This window comes from Sander vitreus, chromosome 4 (genome assembly GCF_031162955.1).
Source record: "Sander vitreus isolate 19-12246 chromosome 4, sanVit1, whole genome shotgun sequence".
Taxonomy (NCBI): Eukaryota; Metazoa; Chordata; class Actinopteri; order Perciformes; family Percidae; genus Sander; species Sander vitreus.
This window is the reverse complement of record NC_135858.1, coordinates 13,502,613-13,524,235: the sequence shown is the minus strand read 5'-3', so window position 1 is coordinate 13,524,235 and position 21,623 is coordinate 13,502,613. Positions and strand designations below refer to the sequence as shown.

Here is a 21,623-nt window from a genome sequence, read left to right as displayed (position 1 = left end):
TATTCATCTTTTACATCAAATTGAAGGTGGATGTTTAGATCTTCATGATCCTTTAAAAAAACAACAGCAGCAGACTTTGAAGCTAACTTTGTTTTATATCTTTAGTCAGTTTATCGTGTGCATTATTTCGTATTCCCTTACGTTCTACCTTGCAGGTGCAGAGCAGTTCCGTATTGTTGGGGCGGAGGTCACATCCTTCACTATAGACGGCCTGCAACCAGATGAGGCGCTGGTTATTGGTGTTGCATCTGTGGTTGATCAACGTGTGGGAGAGGTGGTCACCCTATCTACTCGGACTAACCCCCACGGTGGATCGGTGTCTGGCCTTCGCATCGTCGAAGTCACATCTCAGAGGATACGCATTGCATGGTCACAGTCTACTAGGGCAACTGGCTATAAGGTCACTTGGCGCCGTGATGATGGTAAGCAATGATTAGCATTAATACTAAGTATTTAACAGACACAGGATTAATCTAAATACATGATAACAGAGCAACATAACGAATTAGTTTAGTTTATCGTTTAGATTTGGGTAGTGATCTGGCCTCTTCTATTCTCGGGTATCTGGTTGGAGGAAGATACACATTTCTGTATTTCCATCTCTCTGCAATGTTTTGCTGGTGCAGGAGTTGAAACAACTCGTAACTTGCCCGCCGATGTCTCTTCCTTCACCATTGATGGACTACAGTCGGATTCAGATTACAGCATATTAGTTTCTTCCCTTACTGGCTCTCGAGAGGGAAGTCCTTCCACCCTGAGTATCAGAACAGGTACCACACTGAATCTGTCAAATATACATTATTGCTGTTGTCTTTTGGGAGAACCTTGGCTATGAGTAGGGTTATACAAAATAGATTAACGGACTGATTTGTTTTCTGTCCCGACCTTCAGAGTCAGATCAGTCTGTGGTTGGGACTGTGACATCACTGCAAGTCCAGGAGGCACGTGGAGAGGTTGTCCGTGTCACTTGGGTTGGTGTGCAGGGAGCAACGGCTTATCGTGTGTCTTGGAGGAGAACGGACGGTAGATCTATTGCTGGTCCATTTCCCTTTTGTGATAAAATCCTCTCATAAAGATCTCACATCTAAGTGCAATGATCAAAGTTTCTTTCAAAGCTTTAATTTGCACTTAAAGGAGAAATATGTTATTTTTTTCTGTGATGGATGTTTTATAGCAGCTAGACCGTGTTCCTCTACTCACTGTTGTGACTATGTGCTGCTGTAGGTGGTGAAGAGAGAAGTCAGCTGGTGGGGGGAGATGTGACAGCAGTGGATTTAGACCAGTTGGACCCCGGAGCCCAGTACGAGGTGCAGGTCATGGCTTTAGTTCAAAACAGAGAGGGAACCCCGGTGTCTGTCAGAGTCACCACACGTGAGTGCCGTCTTCCTATATTCTGACATTATTTAAGTATTAATAATCAAGTTTTAATAACCGTAGAGAAAATAAACAACGTATGTGAGGCTTAAAAAGTATTCTTAAAAGAATGGATGGATTTAACAGTATTGATGATTTAAAATAAAATGTTCACAAATGCTGAATATAGTAAATGCAATACTGCATATTGCATTGTTTCTAAGTAAGCAAGGCAATAATGTCCTTCTTGTGCACAATAGTTTGGTATTACACTATATACACAACCTTATTTCAACAAATATATTGGTTGAAATATCAAATCGAATGTCAATGCTGTTTCTCTGTACCTATGTATGCAGCTGGTTCCCCCACTCCCTCAATACCTACGACAACTTTACGAGTGGCGGAGGTTACCCAGAATTCTATGCGGCTTGGCTGGACTCCGGTACCAGGTGCCACAGGATATATTCTACGCTGGAGAGAGGAGATGGGTGGAACAGGTGAAACATGTTATTATACTGTATGTGTTACAATTTATTTCTTTAAGACTGCTTTACAGTCCTATCATTTTAACTGTTCATATCTCTCAGATATTGGTCGAGGCTCATCTGTCACGCTCCCTGCTGCGTCCAGCTCTTACCAGGTGACTGGGCTGCGTTTGGGCCTTCGTTATCGCTTTACTGTGCAGCCCACCTTTGAAAGTGGATTGGGAACTGAGAGCTCTGTAGAGGAACGCACTGGTAACACATCCTCTTTTTAATATATTTACCATACCTACAGTATAAACACATTTTTAAAACCGTATTTGCCCCCACAAACTTCTCTGTCCGCAGTCTGTGTGGGCGGGCGTCTGGATGTGGTGTTTCTGGTACCGGCATCTACCGATCGGATTAGCCTCGCAAGACCACTGCGCCAACTCCTCACAAGTGCAGCAGGGTCGCTCAATACTATCGGAGCCCGCGACTCTCAGGTACTGCTCTTGAAGAATAAGTCTCAAAACAGGGCGTGGAGAGGCTACAAGGCTGTTAGCTCATTCTGGCACGGACAGTTTTAGCTGTCTTCTGCCAAAGTTTTGAATATTTTCTGCCTGTTTCAGGTGGGAGTTGTTGTATACAGTTACAGACCCAAAATATGGTTCCTGCTTAATCGCCATGGCAGATCTGACACACTTCTTCAAGAGATCCAGTCCACTCCGTTTGATGAAAGTCCCGGGAATTACATTGGTCAGTGTTTTCTCTCTGACAGATGTCTGTACTTACTGCTCGGTATGTGTGTGTGTTCAGAGTTGTAATATTGTCTGCCTCCCTCTGCAGGTGAGGCGGTGACATACACCAGGCAGTACCTTCTGACCCCCTCAGCTGGACGGAGACCGAGGGTTCCTGGGGCTGTCGTCATCATCGCTGACAAAAAATCAGATGACAACCTGACTCTCGCAGCAAGCAGTCTCAGGGCTACAGGTGTGCTGGAGAAGCCCAACAAGCAGTCATGATGCAGTCATCTGTGAATGAACTTTAGGGTTTGCTTTAACATGGTTGGACATAACTACCTGCACCCACCAGATCAATATAGTTGGCTTCATCTGGACAATTTAGTTTCATGATTTCAGCCACACAAGTATTTGTAAATTAATAGAAAAAATACGTTCCTATAAATTGTCTTAAGTCTCTGGCCCTGTGATAGATGTCCCCATCTGGAACTAAAACAAGCTGAAAAACGTCATAATACATTCTTTACACTGACAGTCTTCTTCGTATACTACACATACAAATCCAAAAATCCACCTCTGTTCTGTGAGACAATTTTTTTTTTTGGTGTGTGTGTGTGTGTGTGTGTGTGTGTGTGTGTGTGTGTGTGTGCGCGTGTGTCTGCTAGGTGTGACAGTGTTAGCGGTGGGTATAGACCATGCAAATACCGAGGAGCTGCGCCGGGCAGTGACAGATGGCAGCACCCAAAACATACTGTACACTCGTGATGCATCACAGTTGGACACCGTACATACTGATCTGGCAGACTTGCTCTGTGGCATTGCCAGAATACCAGAGGTAAGAAGAAACCTGAAAAAAAGCATGTTTTGTTTTATAATCAATAAAACGTTTTTTCAAGCTAGGCATGACATTCTGTATACAATTAAAATAGTAATGACCAAGACCAAAACAACACATTTTTCCTATCTTAATTCAGCACATTGACAAACAAATGTGACATATGAACACAGGTTCCAACAAATGTTTTTCATTGTATTTTGTGACTTTTTTATGGAAATGGCATGTCATTACTTTAATAAAGACATATATAATACAAAAACTCTCTCATCTCAGCCTAATGTTTCTGTCCTTGTTTTGTTAGGGTCCAGGTCCAGATCAGTGTACCATTCATTGCTCTGAGGTGAGTTCTCTAACTTTATTGTCATACTGTTGTGAAACCTTTGAACCTGTGTTAATAATAACAGTTTATTGGACAGACTGGCTTTGATGAACGTACTATAGATTTCATGACAGAAATATATTTTAAATTATCTTGGCTCCTCCTCCTCCCTACTGTATGATTTCTAAGTTTAATCTTTCTTTAATTTCTTTCAGAGTGAGAAGGGAGATCGTGGAGAGAAGGTACAGTGCAGGAAGTTGCTAAATGTTTTACCACTTTCCTTGTAGTATGTATTTTCAGCTTTTAAGGTGCCATTTTTTTTGTTTGACTCCACAGGGTGAGAGAGGCAGAGATGGTGTAGATGGACAAAAGGGAGATCCTGTGAGTCCTTCATTAACACTGACCTATTAACAGCAATGTACTGAGTTTTCCAAATACTATTGATTGCACATACAGTACTAATGTTGTGGGTGTGTGTGTGTGGGTGTGTGTGGGTGGTAGGGTCGTGATGGTGTGCCTGGGAGGGAAGGCCCCAGAGGACCTGAAGGACGCCCAGGTCCACCAGGCCAAACTATCACTATTGACCCCTCATTGGGGGTGAAAGGAGAAAAGGGGGAGAGAGTGAGTACAGCTAAGCCTATACCAAAACTATACAAACTTCCCCAATCAGGACTGAATTAAGTTTATTTCGTGTTTAGGGTTTTCCTGGCATTGATGGAAATCCAGGATTGCCGGGACGACCAGGTTCCCCTGGAAATGCAGGAGTCCCAGTGAGTAGAGGGACCAGAATCCACCGGTGTTGAGAGCCACCGCTGCTGTGTCCGGCACTTAGTGCAGCCCAAAACAATTGTGATTTGTTTAACGAAATAGAAACAACCCAGAATGTTTTTTTTTCTCCTATCCCAGAATGTATGTGTTCTGTAGCCAGGCCTTACTTCACAGCACTGTGGAGATAGCTCTGGCAATGTGAGACTAGCATAGAGAACAAAATTATGTTTTTGTGTCTGCAGGGTTCACAGGGCCTACCTGGTATCAGAGGAGATCCGGTAAGTAACTCTGACCTGCAGAGTTGTTTGGTGGATATTTGAATATGAAGTACAATGCTTCCTAATTGTTTTTCTATTTTTCTAGGGTGAACCAGGTGTGACAGGGCTACAAGGTTCAAAGGGCAGTAAAGGTGAAAGGGTGAGCTAAGCGATCATTTCTAAGCTTTTTCCTAACCCACCTCAGAGACAGAGAACAAAATGATATGGGAAGTGGGTTTGTGTGTTCATGGTGTTTTGCTGATGCTTCAGGGTGAACCAGGCTCAACAATATCAGGAGGGGGTCTTCCAGGGAGGAAAGGAGAAGCAATCCTAAATTTGCTGTATATGGCCTATGTTTATCCTAAATCCCACAGTGGGCCTTACTCGCACAAACCCTGCACACTAACCAGTGTTTGTTTTGTGTACTAAGGGTACTCCTGGCCAGCCAGGCAGCGAGGGGACGAAAGGTGCTGTTGGAGATCCGGGGACACCTGGTCAGGATGGTTTCCCAGGTTTACCAGGAACACCAGGAATCTCCACCAAGGTTAGCCTCCTCCCCTGCTTCTCCCCATTCCACATTATTTAGAAAGTAAATTGAGTATTCAGTACTATCAACTCTTAAAGAGTTTCTTTTGAAAATACACCTGTCTCAAAGCCAAAAAGTGGGTAATAGAGAGCATTCCATCACTCCTTAACGGAGATAAAATGATTCACTCTACTAGCTCTGTTCTGATGTTGTGCAAGTGATGAATCAAAACTCACAATCTAAACACAAGCTGTCTTTGAAACTGCCGTGAGCATCTTTCTGTCCTGAAAGCTGGATTTACCGATGTTAGATCAGTTTCTGCTGTCGTCCCTTTGGCCTTTTAGAGTGACATACGGACCAGCTGGGTAGGTAAACATGAGTGTGCTGTGTTCAGTTTACTAATCTAATGATACATAATGGAAACAGAATTTTAAATTATTCACTGCCATTTGGGGCTAAAAACATGAAACCTTGCTTTGGCACCCTAAATATTCAGGTTTTATGCTAAAGTTTTTCCAGACATTAGATTTACAAGAACCCATTTTACAGTCTCAAATAAATAGACAATTCTGTTGTTTTAAAAACATATTTTGTCGTCTCTTTTTGTTATGTTAATGGTGTGATGTCCACTAGGCATCCACTGCACTCTAATCAGCTTATTGTAGTAACAGATACAGTTTTGAAATCTTTGATACAATTGACCCTTCTCTAAGCCACACCCGAAAACCGCCACAGGCCAATCGTGGCTTAGCAACTGTCAAGATTTTGAGCGAGGGAAACACTGTACGCCGAAGTGTTGTGCAAATCCAATACCCGGTATCCTAAAAGTTTGGACGGGGTGGTGGAATTTTTCCCTTCCCGAAACCCAAAACCCAAGGGGAGAAAGGCTCGGGGTGGATCAAGCAGTGTGGGAGGCCCCATTCACAACTAGCTAAATGTCGACAGTATTAACAAAAACACATACGTTTGCTCCAAGGCAAGAACACGCTAATGTTAGCTGGCTAGCTAACTCAGCACAGCATTGCTTGGAAATAATGACGGTTCTTTGTTCATAATGCATATATTTGAATGTAAAATAAAGACAATTCCGGCGCAAAACAAACCTAGGGGTTAAATAACAGATGTGTACCCACTCTGTCACTCTCTGGGACATGTTTTCAAGCTAGCGCGGACCGCTGATTAGCTTACAACGCTAGTATTTGGGGAACAGGTAAAGTAAAAACAAATTGCTATTTATACCACTAAAAAGGGTCAAAATATCACCACACTTCAACGGTAGCATAATGAGGGTCCTTAAATGTTAACCGAAGCATTGAGAACTTTGTAAGTGTACAGACAGTTTATTAAAAAGATAGATTATAAAGACAGTCGCGTTCTTGTATACAGGCGGCCGCCATCTTGGGAGCTACTGTCTTTCTGCCCCGAATACTAGCTAGCGTTGTAAGCTAATCAGCGGTCCGCGCTAGCTTGTTTCAAGCTCCAAACACATTTGATTAGCATGAAAACATGTCCCAGAGAGCGATCGAGTGGGTACACATCTGTTATTAACCCGTCCTTAAGGTGATCAAAGGCAAGACAGAGGCTCACTGACATACTTTAAAATATATTTCAGCATTTGTTAATCGCTGAAAATATAAGCAGGAGAATGTTATCATTGCAAAGTGTTCAAGCTAATGTCTTGTGTTTATTCCACAAGATTTATGGATAAGCTGTTTGATTTATAATTATTATAATTATTAGATTATGTTCAAATGTCACTTACCCTGCTGTGCATGAACATAGCTGTTCCTCAATTTGTGTGTTTCCAATTTGAATGGTCAGCGTATGAGGTGGCTCACATTATTGCATGACCTATAGGCTTTAGCTACATTTTGATGAAATTATTCTCTCATCGGTTGCATATTATGTCGTGGATATATCCCTCGAATGCATACTGCAGTCCCTTTTGTCTTGCTCTCTCAGATATTTCACCTGTTTGCCAAAAATTACTAATTATCTCCTTGGGAATAAACACATCGACAACACAGGTGACAGGTTAGGCTCTCCTTGTTAATACACGTGCTAGAAAGATGTTTGCTAATGTTTTAAAGACCACCCCTGAAATATTCACTCTGACATTCTGGTTCTGCTTTGGATGCCGTCAAGCGGGATCTCCGATCGTAATCAGTCCTTCACTGACCAATCAGCATTCATTAGCAGAATGCTAGCGTGTTATGGGCAACAACGACTCAACCTGTAAGAAATCGAAAGGACACAAGTACTCGTTCATTCAACTTTTGACCTATAATCCATGTTGAACTTGCAACAACTACAATCAAATCTGAGATATCTCAACGACAATCAGGCGAAAGAGGCAAATTTAGCCGTCTAGCTCCATAGAGTCCCATTCATTTAGCACTGGACCGCGATCACCCCCAGTGGAACTCTGGTGGAACTGCAACCAAATTCGGTACAATGGGGCTGAATAGGGAGTGGAAGTGGAGATTGCATCTCATTTAAAACTTGTCCTCAGTTTTCTTGACGTCTTTTAGAGACTTTAATGAAAGAGACTTGAATTCTCAATGGAGTCTCAAGAGGAAGCTGTAATTGTTAGACTAATGCACATGGTGGTAGCATTGAGCCACTTTGTTATTCCTTCAGTGGAGGCTCAATCATTTGCTATATGTGCCAGAAAAGCTGAGACTTTAGGGGTAGTTTTTGTTACACAATATCATTTTTAGTGTATAATTTAAATTTCAAAAGGCATATTTTTCCTGTCAAATTTGAGAAAGAGGACTGCATACAGACTTATCTCTTTCTATAGTTTCCACTGCATCCAAAAATAAACAATTTCGATATTTAATAGTTGAGATGGATACTGATGGTATTTCTTGTACATATCTGTGAAGAGAGATTATCTGGAAACTCGAATGAATCACAATTATTCTGAGTATTGATTGTCATTCCCAGCAAACAAGCATTACAGCAGTTTTTTAATTCCTCAGTAATGAAAGCAATGGTTTGTGGATTAAAAAGAATGACCAATTACTTAGGTCTAACTAAGAATAATTTAGTTTTACTCCTGGTACTGTGTTTTCATTGGTTTTCCTTTTTATTAATTTGCCTTGATGTTGAGATACTATATGGAGTAGCCGAGAGGCGAGGCGGTTTGTTTGTGTATCAACCTGTGAGTAAGCACGTCAACGTCTTGTGTTATCATAGAGAGACCTTTCTCAACAACAGTGTTCAGCATCTTCTCTGTCTCTCTCTCTTTCTTCAGGGAGACAAGGGCAGCCCAGGAGAGAGGGTTAGTCACACCATCACCAGCTTGTCCTTTCACTGCAGAAATATCCCAAGGAGCACGCAAGCATAATGATTCTCAGCACTTATCTCTCTTTGCCGACAGGGACCTCCAGGAGTCGGCAGTGGGGTGGCCTTGAAGGGCGAGAAGGGCTCCCCAGTAAGCACTGTCAATCACTGCCAATGTGCTGACATGTTTAGTTTGCAAATGAACTCGGGGTGCATGTGGGGGGGGGGTTTGCATTTACTCATTGCATTTTTATTATCAGGGTCTTCCAGGGGCTCAGAGTCCTAGAGGGCTACCAGGACCACAGGGCATCAAAGGAGACAAGGTAGCTGCAGATTGATCTAGTTTATTGAGTGTTTGAGCATGTGGGGTGTTTATCCCAGAGTACTGTAATCACTTGTGGTTGTTTTTCAGGGCGATAGTGGTGATGGGGCGCCGGGACCTCCAGGCAGGCAAGGAGAGCCTGGGGACAGGGTAGGTTGAACACACAGCAATTTTAGATTATGTCACGATAATGAAACCATTTTTTGCACAATCTCAACCTCTGCTACGCTTGCACAATCCTCGTCGCACCCATCGCAATTTCAGAACTTTTGATGTGCGTCTGGATCCAGATCTGTATCGCGTACTAACAGACAATCACACAGATGAATTGATTGAAGAATACCTAAATCCTCTGACTTCTAGAATTTGTAGAGAATGATTATTTTCCCAATTTCAAGTGAGACCAATGCAGTTATGTTGTGGTCTTTTGAATTCATCATTATGCTGTAGCGCCACCTATAGGCAGAATGCCATCATTTTGCAGGATCTCACGAAGTAACCATTTGTCAAACATTTACAGGAAAGTGCTGTGGAATAAAAACAAACAACACATTAATAACTTTTTCAGGGTCATGCACATAATGTATGCCATGTATTACATTTGTTAAATATGGATAAAGTGGCAGAATGCATATTATAGGATCTGTGGCCTATATGGGTAGATACATGTTAGGCCAAGGAAAAAAGAATTAGGCTTCTTTTCCTCACAATTAAGGAGTTGTGAGCAAAGGTATAAAGTGCTTTTTAAATGCCCACATGGTGGCGCTATCACAAGAAAAACCATTATGTTCTTTTGTGGGCCATGGCCCAACTTTCCACCAACTTGTACTGAAATCTGTCTTGTCACTGAAATGTCATTTTTGAGATGTCCTGCTTACTAACACAGAAAAATAAACAGGACTAAAACATAACCTTGATGGAAGTAATACATATGTGATCGAGCATTTTGCTCATGTCTTTCAGGGTCCCCGTGGGCCTCCAGGAGAAATTGGTGGAAAGGTAAGATAAAGATAAAGACTGTAAAGAGATAAAAAAAAAAAAAATCACTTCTTTTGTAAGTTGTTAAGGAGGAATGACCTCTGTCACTCTCTATTCTGATAGGGTGACCGAGGACAGCCAGGTGAGCCTGGATCACAGGGAGACAGAGTGAGTCACATGAGAGTAAATCGTGTGTGTGTGTGTGTTTGTGTTTGTGTGTGTGTAGTCTAAACGACTATGGGCCATATTTACAGGTATGGCACCAGGTTAAGTAGTACATTTTACCACAGGGAAGAGCACATGCAATTTCAACTAAATGAAATGGTCAAAATGCGATGATATTAACAATCTTGCTGAGCCAGGTTTGCATCGCCTCAAGCTCACATAGGTCTGAAAAGTTTAAGTAAATAAATGTGGGTGGAGACACAGCAGGCTGTTGCTTTACTTTACTTTACCTTAATCCAATAAAGAATATACTGCAGAGAACTTGTTTTACCTGAACTGAAAAGCAGCTGTAATGTTTTTTTAGATGAGATGGATGTCTGTATGTACAAGATTATGTTCATAGCTGTGCACAGTGAGTGGTAATGGAATAAAAAATATAAATAAATATAAAAGGAATCCCTCGATTTTCCCTGCATAGTAGTTATTTGGAGAAGACCCCATGCAAGTTGAGAAGCTCTAACAATCACTAGCAACAAACCATTCCAAGTAACTATAGCACATTTACGGTGACACACATGATCATTGTATAAGTTACATACTGTACTGAATACAACGAAATTAGGAACGCTACTCCTGATCAGTGCAAGAAAAGACACTGGAAAAACATCACAAAGACAAAAACAACTTAAGCAAACAAGCATCCACGGCCGACACCACAGGTTTAAACATAATGAGTAAAATAAATAAATCCAATGTCATTTTGCACAGCAACTCAGACAATCAAAGAAGAGAATCTTAGAATTTAGAACATGACCTGTGGACAGACTCCAGTTACAACAGCCACAGTCACAGAACATGCAATTTGACTTGAAAACAATCAGTGACTCTGGACATGTGTCTCTTTGCAGGGGGAGCGAGGACCAGCTGGTGAAACTGGGGAGAGAGTGAGTAGAGCAATGTTGGTTTAGTTTTTAATTTAAATGAGTTCAACTGTTGACATCCTTTCAGTGGGATTGTGTGCTGATATCTGAATAATGTTGTCTCGCAGGGGGACCCAGGGAAGCCGGGCCTCGCAGGAACACCAGGGTTGAGAGTGAGTGAAAGACTGCCATGCAGTGTTGGCTAATGACATCAGTGTGTCTTATTGTTTCATATTTGCTGCATGGTCTGACTGTTTATAAATGCATAGAGAGTGTCATGAATGAGTTGTCTTGATTTGTCATCAGGGTTTACCAGGGCCCAGTGGAGCATCAGGGGAAAAGGTGAGACTGATTCAATTAACTGCAATCATAAGAGAAGCAGCAGGTCAATAGGAACGTGATTCCAACACAGAACATTTCATAATCGGATCCAATGAATTTCCGAGCAAAGATGAAACAACAATTGCACCTGTCTGTTCCCAGGGAAACGAAGGTGCACGCGGGGAGCCCGGCAGAAATGTGAGTTATCATCCTGACATATAATAATTTATCTGTCCTTTCATTTTGGATATGCACTTAATGTCTGTGTCAGTCTTTGTCTGTGATGACGAGTCCTTACTTTATTATTCAAATCATCCAGGCTCTTGGTTTGCCCGGGAAGAAAGGGGACCAGGTACGCTATTAAATTCTGTTCTCGTGAAACGTTTCATTTTAACATTTTAACAGAGTTCACTGTTCCTTCACTCTGATGGGTTTCCTCTCCTTTGCTGTTCTCCCACAGGGGGACCGAGGCCTGGCTGGTCCCGAGGGGGGGAAGGGAGACAAAGGCGAGACGGGACAGAAAGGAGAGAAAGTGAGCAACCAGGGGATGATGATGTCCTAGAAAATATGGAATTGTTTGTGTGTGCAGTGCACTTACAGTCTGACATCTGTCTAAATTACGTTTCCTTCTTTATCATTTTTGCAAGGGGTCTTCAGGGTCGGGTGGGTCAGCTGTTGGACCTAAAGGAGAGCCAGGAGAGAGAGTAAGTTCACACTGGAGTCATCGTAACACATTTTTATCAGAACAACAAATGGCACAATGGCTCATAATGTTACAGCTGCTGTGATATATTCCAGACAATAGCATCACTTATTCATGAAACATTCCCTTGTGTCACCTGTCAGTGTAAGTCATGCCCCATAACTGTTGAAACTGAAAATCCATAAAACATGTGCTTTTCCCTCAGGGACTTGCTGGTGTCAATGGAAGGCCGGGTGCCAAGGTGAGAGGCCTGCTGTGTGTTTTATTTGGTATGTTTTTAGCCTTTCTCTTTATTTCTGTTTATGTTATTGTTAAACTCTTTTAACTGTTCTTTAGGGAGATCCTGGTGAACCAGGAGAGAGGGGGGAGAATGGGCGGCCAGGAACCCCGGGAAAGCCTGGTCCTCCTGGGAAAGAGGTGAGAGTGATGTATGCGATCTGTAAAAAGTACCACAATTCCCTCTTCAAAAAGAACTACTCCCCACACCTTTTTTCAATATCTTGTTGTTAGCATTCTCTACATACAGTAGGAAGTACAGCTGGGTGATAATTAAATGGCAGCTATGTATGATAGTTGACTAATCGTTATTGTTAGTTGCAGCCCGAGTGATTTTATCATTTTGTCACGTCTTTCTTTACCCAGTGAAGTAAGACACTACATTGTACTATTGCAAAAACCTGGTCAAGCAGTTATTGTTGTTGCATGTTGCTCTCAATGCCGTAATCCTAGATCAGTGCGCCTCTTAAGCTTTCTTCTGCTCCTTCCAACATGCATCTCTTTGTAATGATGCCATTTAGAGGTAAAAACAACACATCACTGCATGAAATATTCTCACAAATGATTAAGTATAATGTTTCTAACCCTCTACTCAGTCGATTGCCTCCCATTTAAAATGAGGGAATTATTTATACTTATATTTTACAGGGGGAGAGAGGAGAGAAGGGTGACGAAGGCACACCTGTAAGTATGATCGCTTCCTCTTATTGATGCTAACATCGCAACGTCTACTCTCTGTGTGTGTGTTTAAGATAAGATAGACTTTATTAATCCCACACTGGGGAAATCCCCTCGTTACAGCAGCTCAAAAAGAAAAAATCACACACATCAGAATAACACAAATACACATTAAATAGACATAGGAAAAAAATTACAAAAAGTATTATATTATTAATTAAAATAATAATAGTAATATTTAGACTATAAACACCCTTATATAAACAGACAGTGTGTGTATATACAGTACTGTGCAAAAGTTTTAGGCAGATATGGAAAAAAGCTGTAAACAAAGAATGCCTTAAAAAATGGAAGGGTTAATAGTTTATTTTCATCAATTAAAAAAATGCAGTGAATAAACAGAAGAGAAATCTAAATCAAATCAATATTTGATGTGACCACCCTTTGCCTTCAAGACAGCATCAATTCCTCTAGGTACACTTGCACAAAGTTTTTGAAGGAACTTGGCAGGTAGGTTATTCCAAACATCTTGGAGAACTAACCACAGATCTTCTATGGATGTAGGCTTCATCAAATCCTTCTGTCTCTTCATGTTATCCCAGACAGACTCGATGATGCTGAGATCAGGGCTCTGTACCATCACTTCCAGGACTTCTTGTTTTTCTTTACGCTGAAGATAGTCCTTAATGACCTTGGCTATATGTTTGGGGTCGTTGTCCTGCTACAGAATAAATTTGGGGCCAATCATACGCCTCCCTGATGGTATTGCATGATGGATAAGTATCTGCCTGTATTTCTCAGCATTGAGCACACCATTAATCCTGACCAAATCTCCAACTCCATTTGCAGAAATGCAGCCCCAAACTTGCAAGGAACCTCCACCATGCTTCACTGTTGCCTGCAGACACTCATTATTGTACCGCTCTACAGCCCTTCGGCAAACAACCTGCCTTCTGCTACAGCCAAATATTTCAAATTTTCACTCATCAGTCCAGAGCACCTGCTGACATTTGTCTGCACCCCAGTTCCTATGTTTCCGTGCATAGTTGAGTCGCTTGGCCTTGTTTCTATGTCGGAGATATGGCTTTTTGGCTGCAACTTTTTCATGAAGACCACTTCTGGCCAGACTTCTCCGGACAGTAGATGGGTGTACCTGGGTCCCACTGGTTTCTGCCAGTTCTGAACTGATGGCACTGCTGGACATCTTCCGATTTAGAAGGGAAATAAGCTTGATGTGTTTTTCATCTGCTGCACTAAGTTTCCTTGGTCGACCACTGCGTCTACGATCCTCAACGTTGCCCGTTTCTTTGTGCTTTTTCAAAAGAGCTTGAACAGCACATCTTGAAATCACCAGTCTGCTTTGAAATATTTGTTTGGGAGAGACCTTGCTGATGCAGTGTAACTACCTATATACTATAATTGGTTGATCATACACCTGACTACAATCCTACAAAATCCCTGACTTTTTGTAAGTACCTGTAAGAATTGATGCTGGTTTGAAGGCAAAGGGTAGTAACACCAAATATTGATGTGATTTAGATTTTTCTTTTGTTTGCTCACTTTGCATTTTGTAAATTGATAAAAATAAACAATCATTTATATTTTTGAAAGCATTCTTAGTTTACAGCATTTTTTCACACCTGCTGAAGACTTTTGCACAGTACTGTGTGTGTGTGTGTGTGTGTGTATGTATGTATATATATATATATATATATATATAGTTTATTTATAAAGATTAGTGTGTACATGTCGCTACAAATGTCTCTTTTGTTTTAAACTTGCTTTTCATTAGGGGGAGTCTGGACTCCCAGGGAAGTCCGGAGAAAGAGGACTGAGGGTAGGGCGCGTGTCTTTGACACATTTTACAGTAAAGTTTTTAATCTAAAACTTTGAAACTATCATGGTACATCAATTGAAGGTTTTAGGTTTTTTTGATTGACCCCCATTAGGGACTGGCTGGTCAGCCAGGACGAGCAGGAGAGAAAGGAGACATAGGAGACCCAGGAGAGCCCGGACGAAATGTGAGGCGCACATTTATGTATCATCATACACATAGCTTTTTTAATAGGCTCTTGTGTTTTTCCACTGAAACCTTGAGAGAAGAAACATCGAGGAAGGTCAGCTGTTTAGCATATTTATTGCTCTGTGTTCGATCATAGGGCAGCCCTGGACCCGCGGGACTGAGAGGGGAGAAAGGAGAACTGGTTTGTTGTCTGCCTTATTTTTTACACCGTGCTTATATAACTTTATATCTATTGTTAGTGGGTTCACATATTTCTTACTTATCTTCAAGGGACCCCAGGGGCCTCCAGGACCACCAGGAAAAGTGGTGAGTGTGTCACACTGTACTGTAAAATGAACCGTAATGATAATTAATAGGCAAACTAGAGTTCGGAACTATAGTCTGAAGCATCTTCTTACCATTGAAAGAGCGTCTTACAACCTAATTCTGATACATGTTTGTTCCCTTTAACAGGCGGACGTCCAGGGCCAGCTGAGAGGAGAGAGAGGAGAGAAGGTATGTACTGTACCTGTAAAGAACTTCTGAGTTGAAATAAGTATCCCCCAAAATCCAGTCTTATTGGTAGTTGTTACAGACACACTCTGGTAAACAAAGAACTTACTTCATTGTGATTTCCAGGGTGACGCTGGCGACCCAGGAGAACACGGTAGCAAAGGTCCGAAAGGAGAAGCGGGGACTCCCGGAGCCCCAGGCCTACGAGTGAGTTAACCTCATTCTTGCAATTTGTAAATGCTTCTGCGAGCATCTGAAAGCCACCGTAGAGTATGTGCATCTTTATGCACGCTGACCCCTTTCCCTGTTGTTTAGTATGCAAGACTGATCCTTTGTGACTTGTTCTTTCCCTGCTGTCTTTAAAAGGGTCCTGAGGGACAACGGGGACCTGCAGGCACAAGAGTGAGTTTGCTTTCTGTCACTGCTTCTTCAATTCTCATAACTAGATATATGTAAATACTGCACCTGAATCATTTCCTTTCGTACACATTTACATCATTTTCACTTCTAATGTTCCCAGGGTGACACAGGGGAAAGAGGAGCGCCTGGAGAGAAGGTTTGAAATCAAACAGTGTGGCTGGTCCTCACAGTGTCACCTACTCAACTGACCCTTCTCATTTTATCAATATTGAAAAATAAATAAACTGGTCCTTCATTCCACCACATTCCCATGCAGTAGATTCCCAGTAGGATGAAGTGTAGAGGGGCTGGCGGAAGGCTTTACGGCCAAAAGTTCAACTGAGTCACTTAAACTGTTCTTTTACCGTAGGTTTTAATGTAAATGTGGTTTTCTAACCCTAAACATCTGTGTGATCAGGGAGAAAGGGGAACGTCTGGGTTAGATGGACGTCCTGGTCTGGATGGTAAACCAGGTGCTGCTGGACCACCGGGTCAGAGGGTACTTCAGTTCATGCCATCTTCTCCCTGAACTTTAAAACATGTTGTGTGTAGAGCCTTACTTGGTGAAGAATGTTTGGCTGATACAATGTAGTTGTTTCTTCTTTGTGTTACAGGGGGATCCTGGGAAACAGGGGGATCCTGGGAGAGACGTGAGTACAATTTGTTCCTGTGTGGTTGTTTTAAAAATGCCATGCCCTGATTTGTATTAGTTATAAGTAATCATATAAATAAAAATAAATGCTGATGTTTTTGTGTTATGTTCACTTCCGTAGTGAGATTTGTAGTTAGTTGTATTATCTATCTATGATTATTATCATTATGATATATATACCTTATTCTTTATCAAACCCATTTTCTGTAAACAAGTCTGCCCCTGAATTGCAGTCACTTATGTGCACTTTATGTGTACGTGCTGCAGAGGGCACTGTGGAGGTGTCTTCGCTCCTGTGGCCAGTTGCATAAGCCGACTGTAGGAAGAGACATCTCCAGTTTACAGGAGACTATTATGTAATACTGACCATAATATTGATTCTGAAAGTCATTAACTGCTCAACCTACAGTTGAAGAAAAGGAGTCTTTTCCTATTTTTGCTATTCCTATTTCACGGGCAAGACACATGACAGCTGTATTACTGCTGCTGTACATCCAAAGAAATTGCAGTTGCCATTTCTATCATGTCTGCCAAGTGTTACACTTTCAATTTACTAAATTATACATTTCAAACTCTCTTTTTAACTGTCCTTACATCCCCACAATACAGTGCAAAATGTGAGTGCAAATCTAATCTGTTTTATTTTAGCAGGCATTTATACTGAATAAAAGTGAGATTAAACCATTCACTGTGTTGTGTGTTGATTTGATTTACCAGGGTTTAGCAGGACTTAGAGGGGAACAGGGCCCCCCAGGACCTGTTGGGCCTCCAGGCACTGCAGGGACACCTGTGAGTACACACACACACACACACACACACTTTTATTTTTGTATTTACGTGTCTCTCAATCAGTCTCATCCATTCTTTTGTATCTTTACATCTCAGTCTCTTTTCGACCACATTTACTCAGTTGAGTGTCGTCATCCTTGTTGTTACATTTCAGGGTAAAGCAGGTGAAGATGGCAAACCTGGTCCTCCTGGCAAAATGGTAACTTCAGCATCTTGAATGTACTGTAATACCCACTCTCCTGACATACTGCAATATGACACGTTGCACATTTTATTAGTGACTTGACTGACAATTTTGATATTCATTGTGAACACTGACAGTCAGAATATGAATCGTGTTTAATGCAGCATGTCTCTCCATCATTCTCTAATATGGTAATGGCATCGACAATAAAGCAGTGAGGACATTTATTTCAGGCTCTGCTGCATAATGGCTGTCTTGGTCTTAAGTGAGTCTCTAAAGCAGTGGCACTGAATTATCTTAGTGCTCTTGCAGCAGACCGGCCATTATTTGGTTTGTTGTTTGTTTGAGGCTGTAACACATTTTGTTTTGACTTGCAGGGTGAGGATGGTGTGCCAGGTGAAGATGGGAGAAAGGTTTGTAGCCGTTTGTCAGATTATCTGGCACTGACCGGTAGAGGTTTAGTCAACTAGGGTTTTAGGATTCTTTTTAATAAAAAACATTTAGCTTTTTGACAAATGTGACAGATCTATGAACTTTTCCCCTTGATATCCTCTTCTGAATGTTGTCATGTAAAATGGTCTGTTAAAGTGTAGCATCTTTAATTTAGATTATTTGTTTGGGCAAAGTGTAGCATCTTTGATCAAATACTAGCTATTTGTGAATATTATTTTGAAATAGGGCTGGGCGATATGGAGAAAATCAAATATGACGATATTTTTGTCCCAATACCGCTATCGATATTGCGGCGATATTGTAGGGTTGACATTTGGTGCTTTAACAAAATATTCACAGATTTGTGATAAATAATCATTAATAATGTGTATTTAATGACTAAGAGGCTAAAGGAAAATAATAGAACAGCTAGAACATTCAGGTAAGGACATCACGTTCCTGTAATGCAGCCTTTAAAAACAGAAAAAGACAAACCTTATGCCATATTACCATGTTAAGATATCCAAAATCTAAGACGATATCTAGTCTCTTATCACGATATTGATATAATATTGGTATATTGCCCAGCCCTATTTTGAAGTGTCTGCAGTGCTTTGAATACTGCTGGACACACCTCATGTAAAAACACCAAACACAACTGACTGAAATGAAATCAAACAATACTTTAGCTAGGTAGGACGAGGGTCTTTTTAGAAAATTGTTTATGAAGATTGTGCTTATTAGGTCTGTTTTTCATTGTCAATCTGACTCTGCTGTCTTTAATCTGCAGGGTGATAAAGGAGAACCAGGAGCAGCTGGAAGAGATGTCAGTTTTTCCAAATCGCCTTTATATCATTATCTCTTTTGTGTTTTGTTTCTAAGCTGTGTCCTGTCCTGTCCCACCCCCCCCCTGCTTCCTGTATCGATCCTTGACTTTATTTTATTACACATCTGCTGTCCTCCCTTCTTTTCTAATCATCACTTTCCCACTCAAGTGTGTATTTATCAACTGTAGTTTGCTCTGACATTGACATTACCATCACACTCTCACTCACTGCAGAATCAATAGGCTTCTCAGAAGCAGCTGTATAAATTCACTAGCCTCTAATGATCAAGCCTAGCCTTTAAGAGGGAGCCACTTCTGAGAGGAATCCAGGGAGGCACCAAATGTCAGCGTGCTGTTTTCATGTGCAAATTCACATTAATTATCTCTAGAACATCAGTGGAGGGGTGGCAGCGGCCACCTGCTTTGATTTTATAGATCAGCCTCTACTATAGTGCAAGTGAAGTCACTCTGTGTAGAGAGTCTCAGCAATCGCATGTGTTTTCCAGGGCCGGGACGGACAGAAAGGAGAAGGGGGCCTTGCTGGGTCTGTCGGACCCTCTGGCCCTGCGGGGCCTCCTGGAGTACCTGGCAGCATTGGGCCTCCCGGACAGGTGCAAATGATGTTGACACATTTGAAATATATAATGAATCGGAATGATAGTTTGTCATCTTTACTAATCAATACACTGTCCCTGTTTCTCAGGTGGTGTATTTTAAAGGAGTTGAAGCGGCACCAATCCCAGGCCCGCCGGGGCCTCCAGGAACCCCTGTGAGCATGCATGACTTTGCAGCATTGTTTTTAATTACATTAATTAGATGCATATTACAGTCACTTCTCCTGAAGCGTACTGTATTGTGCTATGAATGATATGGACTTCCACAGGCTAATTTGCATTAATGGAAGATAAGAATCATTATAAACATAAATAAAATCCTCTGCATGTAATTATGTTTTCATATGATTGTGTTTCTTTTTGCATACTATCATAGAAAAGGTCATTTTACAGAAACATCAGCTAGAAAGCTCTAACTGATATCTAGCTCTTGTGTGATCATGTTGTCCCCAGCAGCATCGCTCTCCCACATGTAGTAGCAAACATGTCTGTTTTATCTATATCTGTCCCAGTGTCTGTCCCCCCCGCACACTACACACACACACACACACACACACACAGAGTCTTATCTGTTGATGTTTTTATCATTGTCCTTGCTCTGTCCTTCAGGGCGTACCTGGGATCCCTGGAGCTGTGGGAGCCAGAGTAAGTCGTAGATGTCTGTATATATCTCAGTCTGCTTTAGATTAGTAACTACTTAGCTGTGTCTTTGACCTTCGAACTTGTTTTGTTCCAGGGGGAAAGAGGTCCATCTGGCCTCAAAGGTGATGCTGTAAGTTAATCTTCCGTCCCTATTGTATTGCAAGTGTGATGTGAGTGAGGTTTCACTTGTTTTGTGTTGACACCTTGATTTCCTGTTGTTGGCAGGGAGACCCGGGAGAGGACGGGGCGCAGGGCAAACCTGGGACAGCAGTGGTAAGACGTCAGCACATCACCTATCATGATTCAGCTGGGACTTGTGGAATCAATTATTGTCAGTATTGTTCATCTCTGTTGACTGGTTTTTGTGTGTTTCTCTTACCAGGATGTACAGAAGGCTCTGGCCAACTTTGGCATTCTGGTATGTGGACTGCCACACAATTAAGATTGGAAATGTAATGATTTTTGTTTGTTTGTTGAGCCTTTAAAGGTAGTCTTCAGTATTTTATGTCAATAAAGGGGATATATATATATAAATGTCTGTCTGTGTTGATGAAGAGTAACTTTTGATTGTTACCCTCTTCATCATTGCTTATTTCCAAAAGCCTTGCACCTTGTAATGTACGTATAACTACTTTCTCACTCTAACCCTATACCTAAATGGTCCAGGTTAGTAGTCAGATATGTGTATTAGTCATATTTTAAATATAAAAATTAATTTGTGTTGTGGAGTTAATTGAAAATACATTTGGGAAACTGTAGATTACCATAAGAACAGTAAGACCATTTTCATTCACATCATTTCTGTATCTATTATGGATATTTGGATGAATATTTTACCATAATGGTCGGGCTAATGGAAATGTCCTAGAACGTGCAAAGTGTTTTTATTTGCCCATTTGTTCTTGCAAGTGTCATCATGCCATTTACAGCCTCCGGATGTATGTGTATGTACATGTATGTACATATTGTATATGTATGATGTATTGTACCTTGTCACTTAGTTTGACAATCATTTTTTTTTCCAGTCAGTAAAAGTGGAGTAATGGAATTTTAATGGTCAAATATAGGATTGGATCTTGGTTTATTGGGCATTATAAAAATAGGACTGCAAGTAGTTAAAACACACAGCAGCATGTGGGGCTTGATTTCATAGACGTGACCAATGACAGACGAGAATTCTTAGATATATTCTTAGAATAACGTCACCCTGACAGTGTGGACGAGTTTGCTAACCTCATTCCTTAGCAGATCTATCGCTATCCCTCAAAGTACAACCAGCTATTTCAGAGTGTTTGTGCAAATTTTAAAATGACCATTTTTGGACTCATGTGGAGCATGTGGAAATAGAAACTGGAGAATTGCTTGTAATCACAAGCAATTCTCCAGCTACTGAGATACAATCTAATTGATTTGGTCTCTAAAACATTTCACAGAAAGGCACCTGTAACCAAAAGTTATGAAGCTCTTGCCAACCATTTACCCTTTTCCTCCCTCCACACAGGTGTCTGATCTGAAGGTGCTTGTAGACAGGAAGGACATATCACTGACTCCTACAGTGCCAAAGGCGAAAGGTGAAAAAGGAGACGTGGGCGAACCTGGACCGAGAGGACCATCTGGTGCAGATGTAAGTATGACTAAGGGCATCTTGGAA

At 41.4% G+C, this 21,623-nt stretch overlaps 1 protein-coding gene across 1 annotated transcript in view; it reads left to right on the top strand.

The window, feature by feature from the left end:
• Positions 1–21,623, top strand: part of col7a1 (collagen, type VII, alpha 1) — a 59,479-nt gene that overhangs the window by 17,067 nt on the left and 20,789 nt on the right. The window contains exons 18-73 of the mRNA XM_078248445.1: positions 156–422; positions 627–770; positions 892–1,023; positions 1,225–1,371; positions 1,713–1,853; positions 1,944–2,093; positions 2,187–2,323; positions 2,450–2,576; positions 2,667–2,810; positions 3,226–3,395; positions 3,700–3,738; positions 3,933–3,959; positions 4,054–4,098; positions 4,219–4,338; positions 4,416–4,487; positions 4,728–4,763; positions 4,849–4,902; positions 5,013–5,066; positions 5,173–5,286; positions 8,528–8,554; positions 8,654–8,707; positions 8,817–8,879; positions 8,969–9,028; positions 9,842–9,877; positions 9,980–10,024; positions 10,930–10,965; positions 11,070–11,114; positions 11,248–11,283; positions 11,425–11,460; positions 11,582–11,614; positions 11,723–11,794; positions 11,910–11,966; positions 12,171–12,206; positions 12,302–12,382; positions 12,890–12,925; positions 14,712–14,756; positions 14,869–14,940; positions 15,079–15,123; positions 15,213–15,248; positions 15,396–15,437; positions 15,561–15,641; positions 15,801–15,836; positions 15,955–15,990; positions 16,252–16,332; positions 16,448–16,483; positions 17,203–17,274; positions 17,429–17,473; positions 17,836–17,871; positions 18,681–18,716; positions 19,223–19,327; positions 19,420–19,485; positions 19,940–19,975; positions 20,067–20,102; positions 20,198–20,245; positions 20,355–20,390; positions 21,474–21,596. Coding sequence (XP_078104571.1) covers positions 156–422; positions 627–770; positions 892–1,023; positions 1,225–1,371; positions 1,713–1,853; positions 1,944–2,093; positions 2,187–2,323; positions 2,450–2,576; positions 2,667–2,810; positions 3,226–3,395; positions 3,700–3,738; positions 3,933–3,959; positions 4,054–4,098; positions 4,219–4,338; positions 4,416–4,487; positions 4,728–4,763; positions 4,849–4,902; positions 5,013–5,066; positions 5,173–5,286; positions 8,528–8,554; positions 8,654–8,707; positions 8,817–8,879; positions 8,969–9,028; positions 9,842–9,877; positions 9,980–10,024; positions 10,930–10,965; positions 11,070–11,114; positions 11,248–11,283; positions 11,425–11,460; positions 11,582–11,614; positions 11,723–11,794; positions 11,910–11,966; positions 12,171–12,206; positions 12,302–12,382; positions 12,890–12,925; positions 14,712–14,756; positions 14,869–14,940; positions 15,079–15,123; positions 15,213–15,248; positions 15,396–15,437; positions 15,561–15,641; positions 15,801–15,836; positions 15,955–15,990; positions 16,252–16,332; positions 16,448–16,483; positions 17,203–17,274; positions 17,429–17,473; positions 17,836–17,871; positions 18,681–18,716; positions 19,223–19,327; positions 19,420–19,485; positions 19,940–19,975; positions 20,067–20,102; positions 20,198–20,245; positions 20,355–20,390; positions 21,474–21,596 — 4,022 coding nt within the window. The remainder of the gene's footprint in view (positions 1–155; positions 423–626; positions 771–891; positions 1,024–1,224; positions 1,372–1,712; positions 1,854–1,943; positions 2,094–2,186; positions 2,324–2,449; positions 2,577–2,666; positions 2,811–3,225; positions 3,396–3,699; positions 3,739–3,932; positions 3,960–4,053; positions 4,099–4,218; positions 4,339–4,415; positions 4,488–4,727; positions 4,764–4,848; positions 4,903–5,012; positions 5,067–5,172; positions 5,287–8,527; positions 8,555–8,653; positions 8,708–8,816; positions 8,880–8,968; positions 9,029–9,841; positions 9,878–9,979; positions 10,025–10,929; positions 10,966–11,069; positions 11,115–11,247; positions 11,284–11,424; positions 11,461–11,581; positions 11,615–11,722; positions 11,795–11,909; positions 11,967–12,170; positions 12,207–12,301; positions 12,383–12,889; positions 12,926–14,711; positions 14,757–14,868; positions 14,941–15,078; positions 15,124–15,212; positions 15,249–15,395; positions 15,438–15,560; positions 15,642–15,800; positions 15,837–15,954; positions 15,991–16,251; positions 16,333–16,447; positions 16,484–17,202; positions 17,275–17,428; positions 17,474–17,835; positions 17,872–18,680; positions 18,717–19,222; positions 19,328–19,419; positions 19,486–19,939; positions 19,976–20,066; positions 20,103–20,197; positions 20,246–20,354; positions 20,391–21,473; positions 21,597–21,623) is intronic.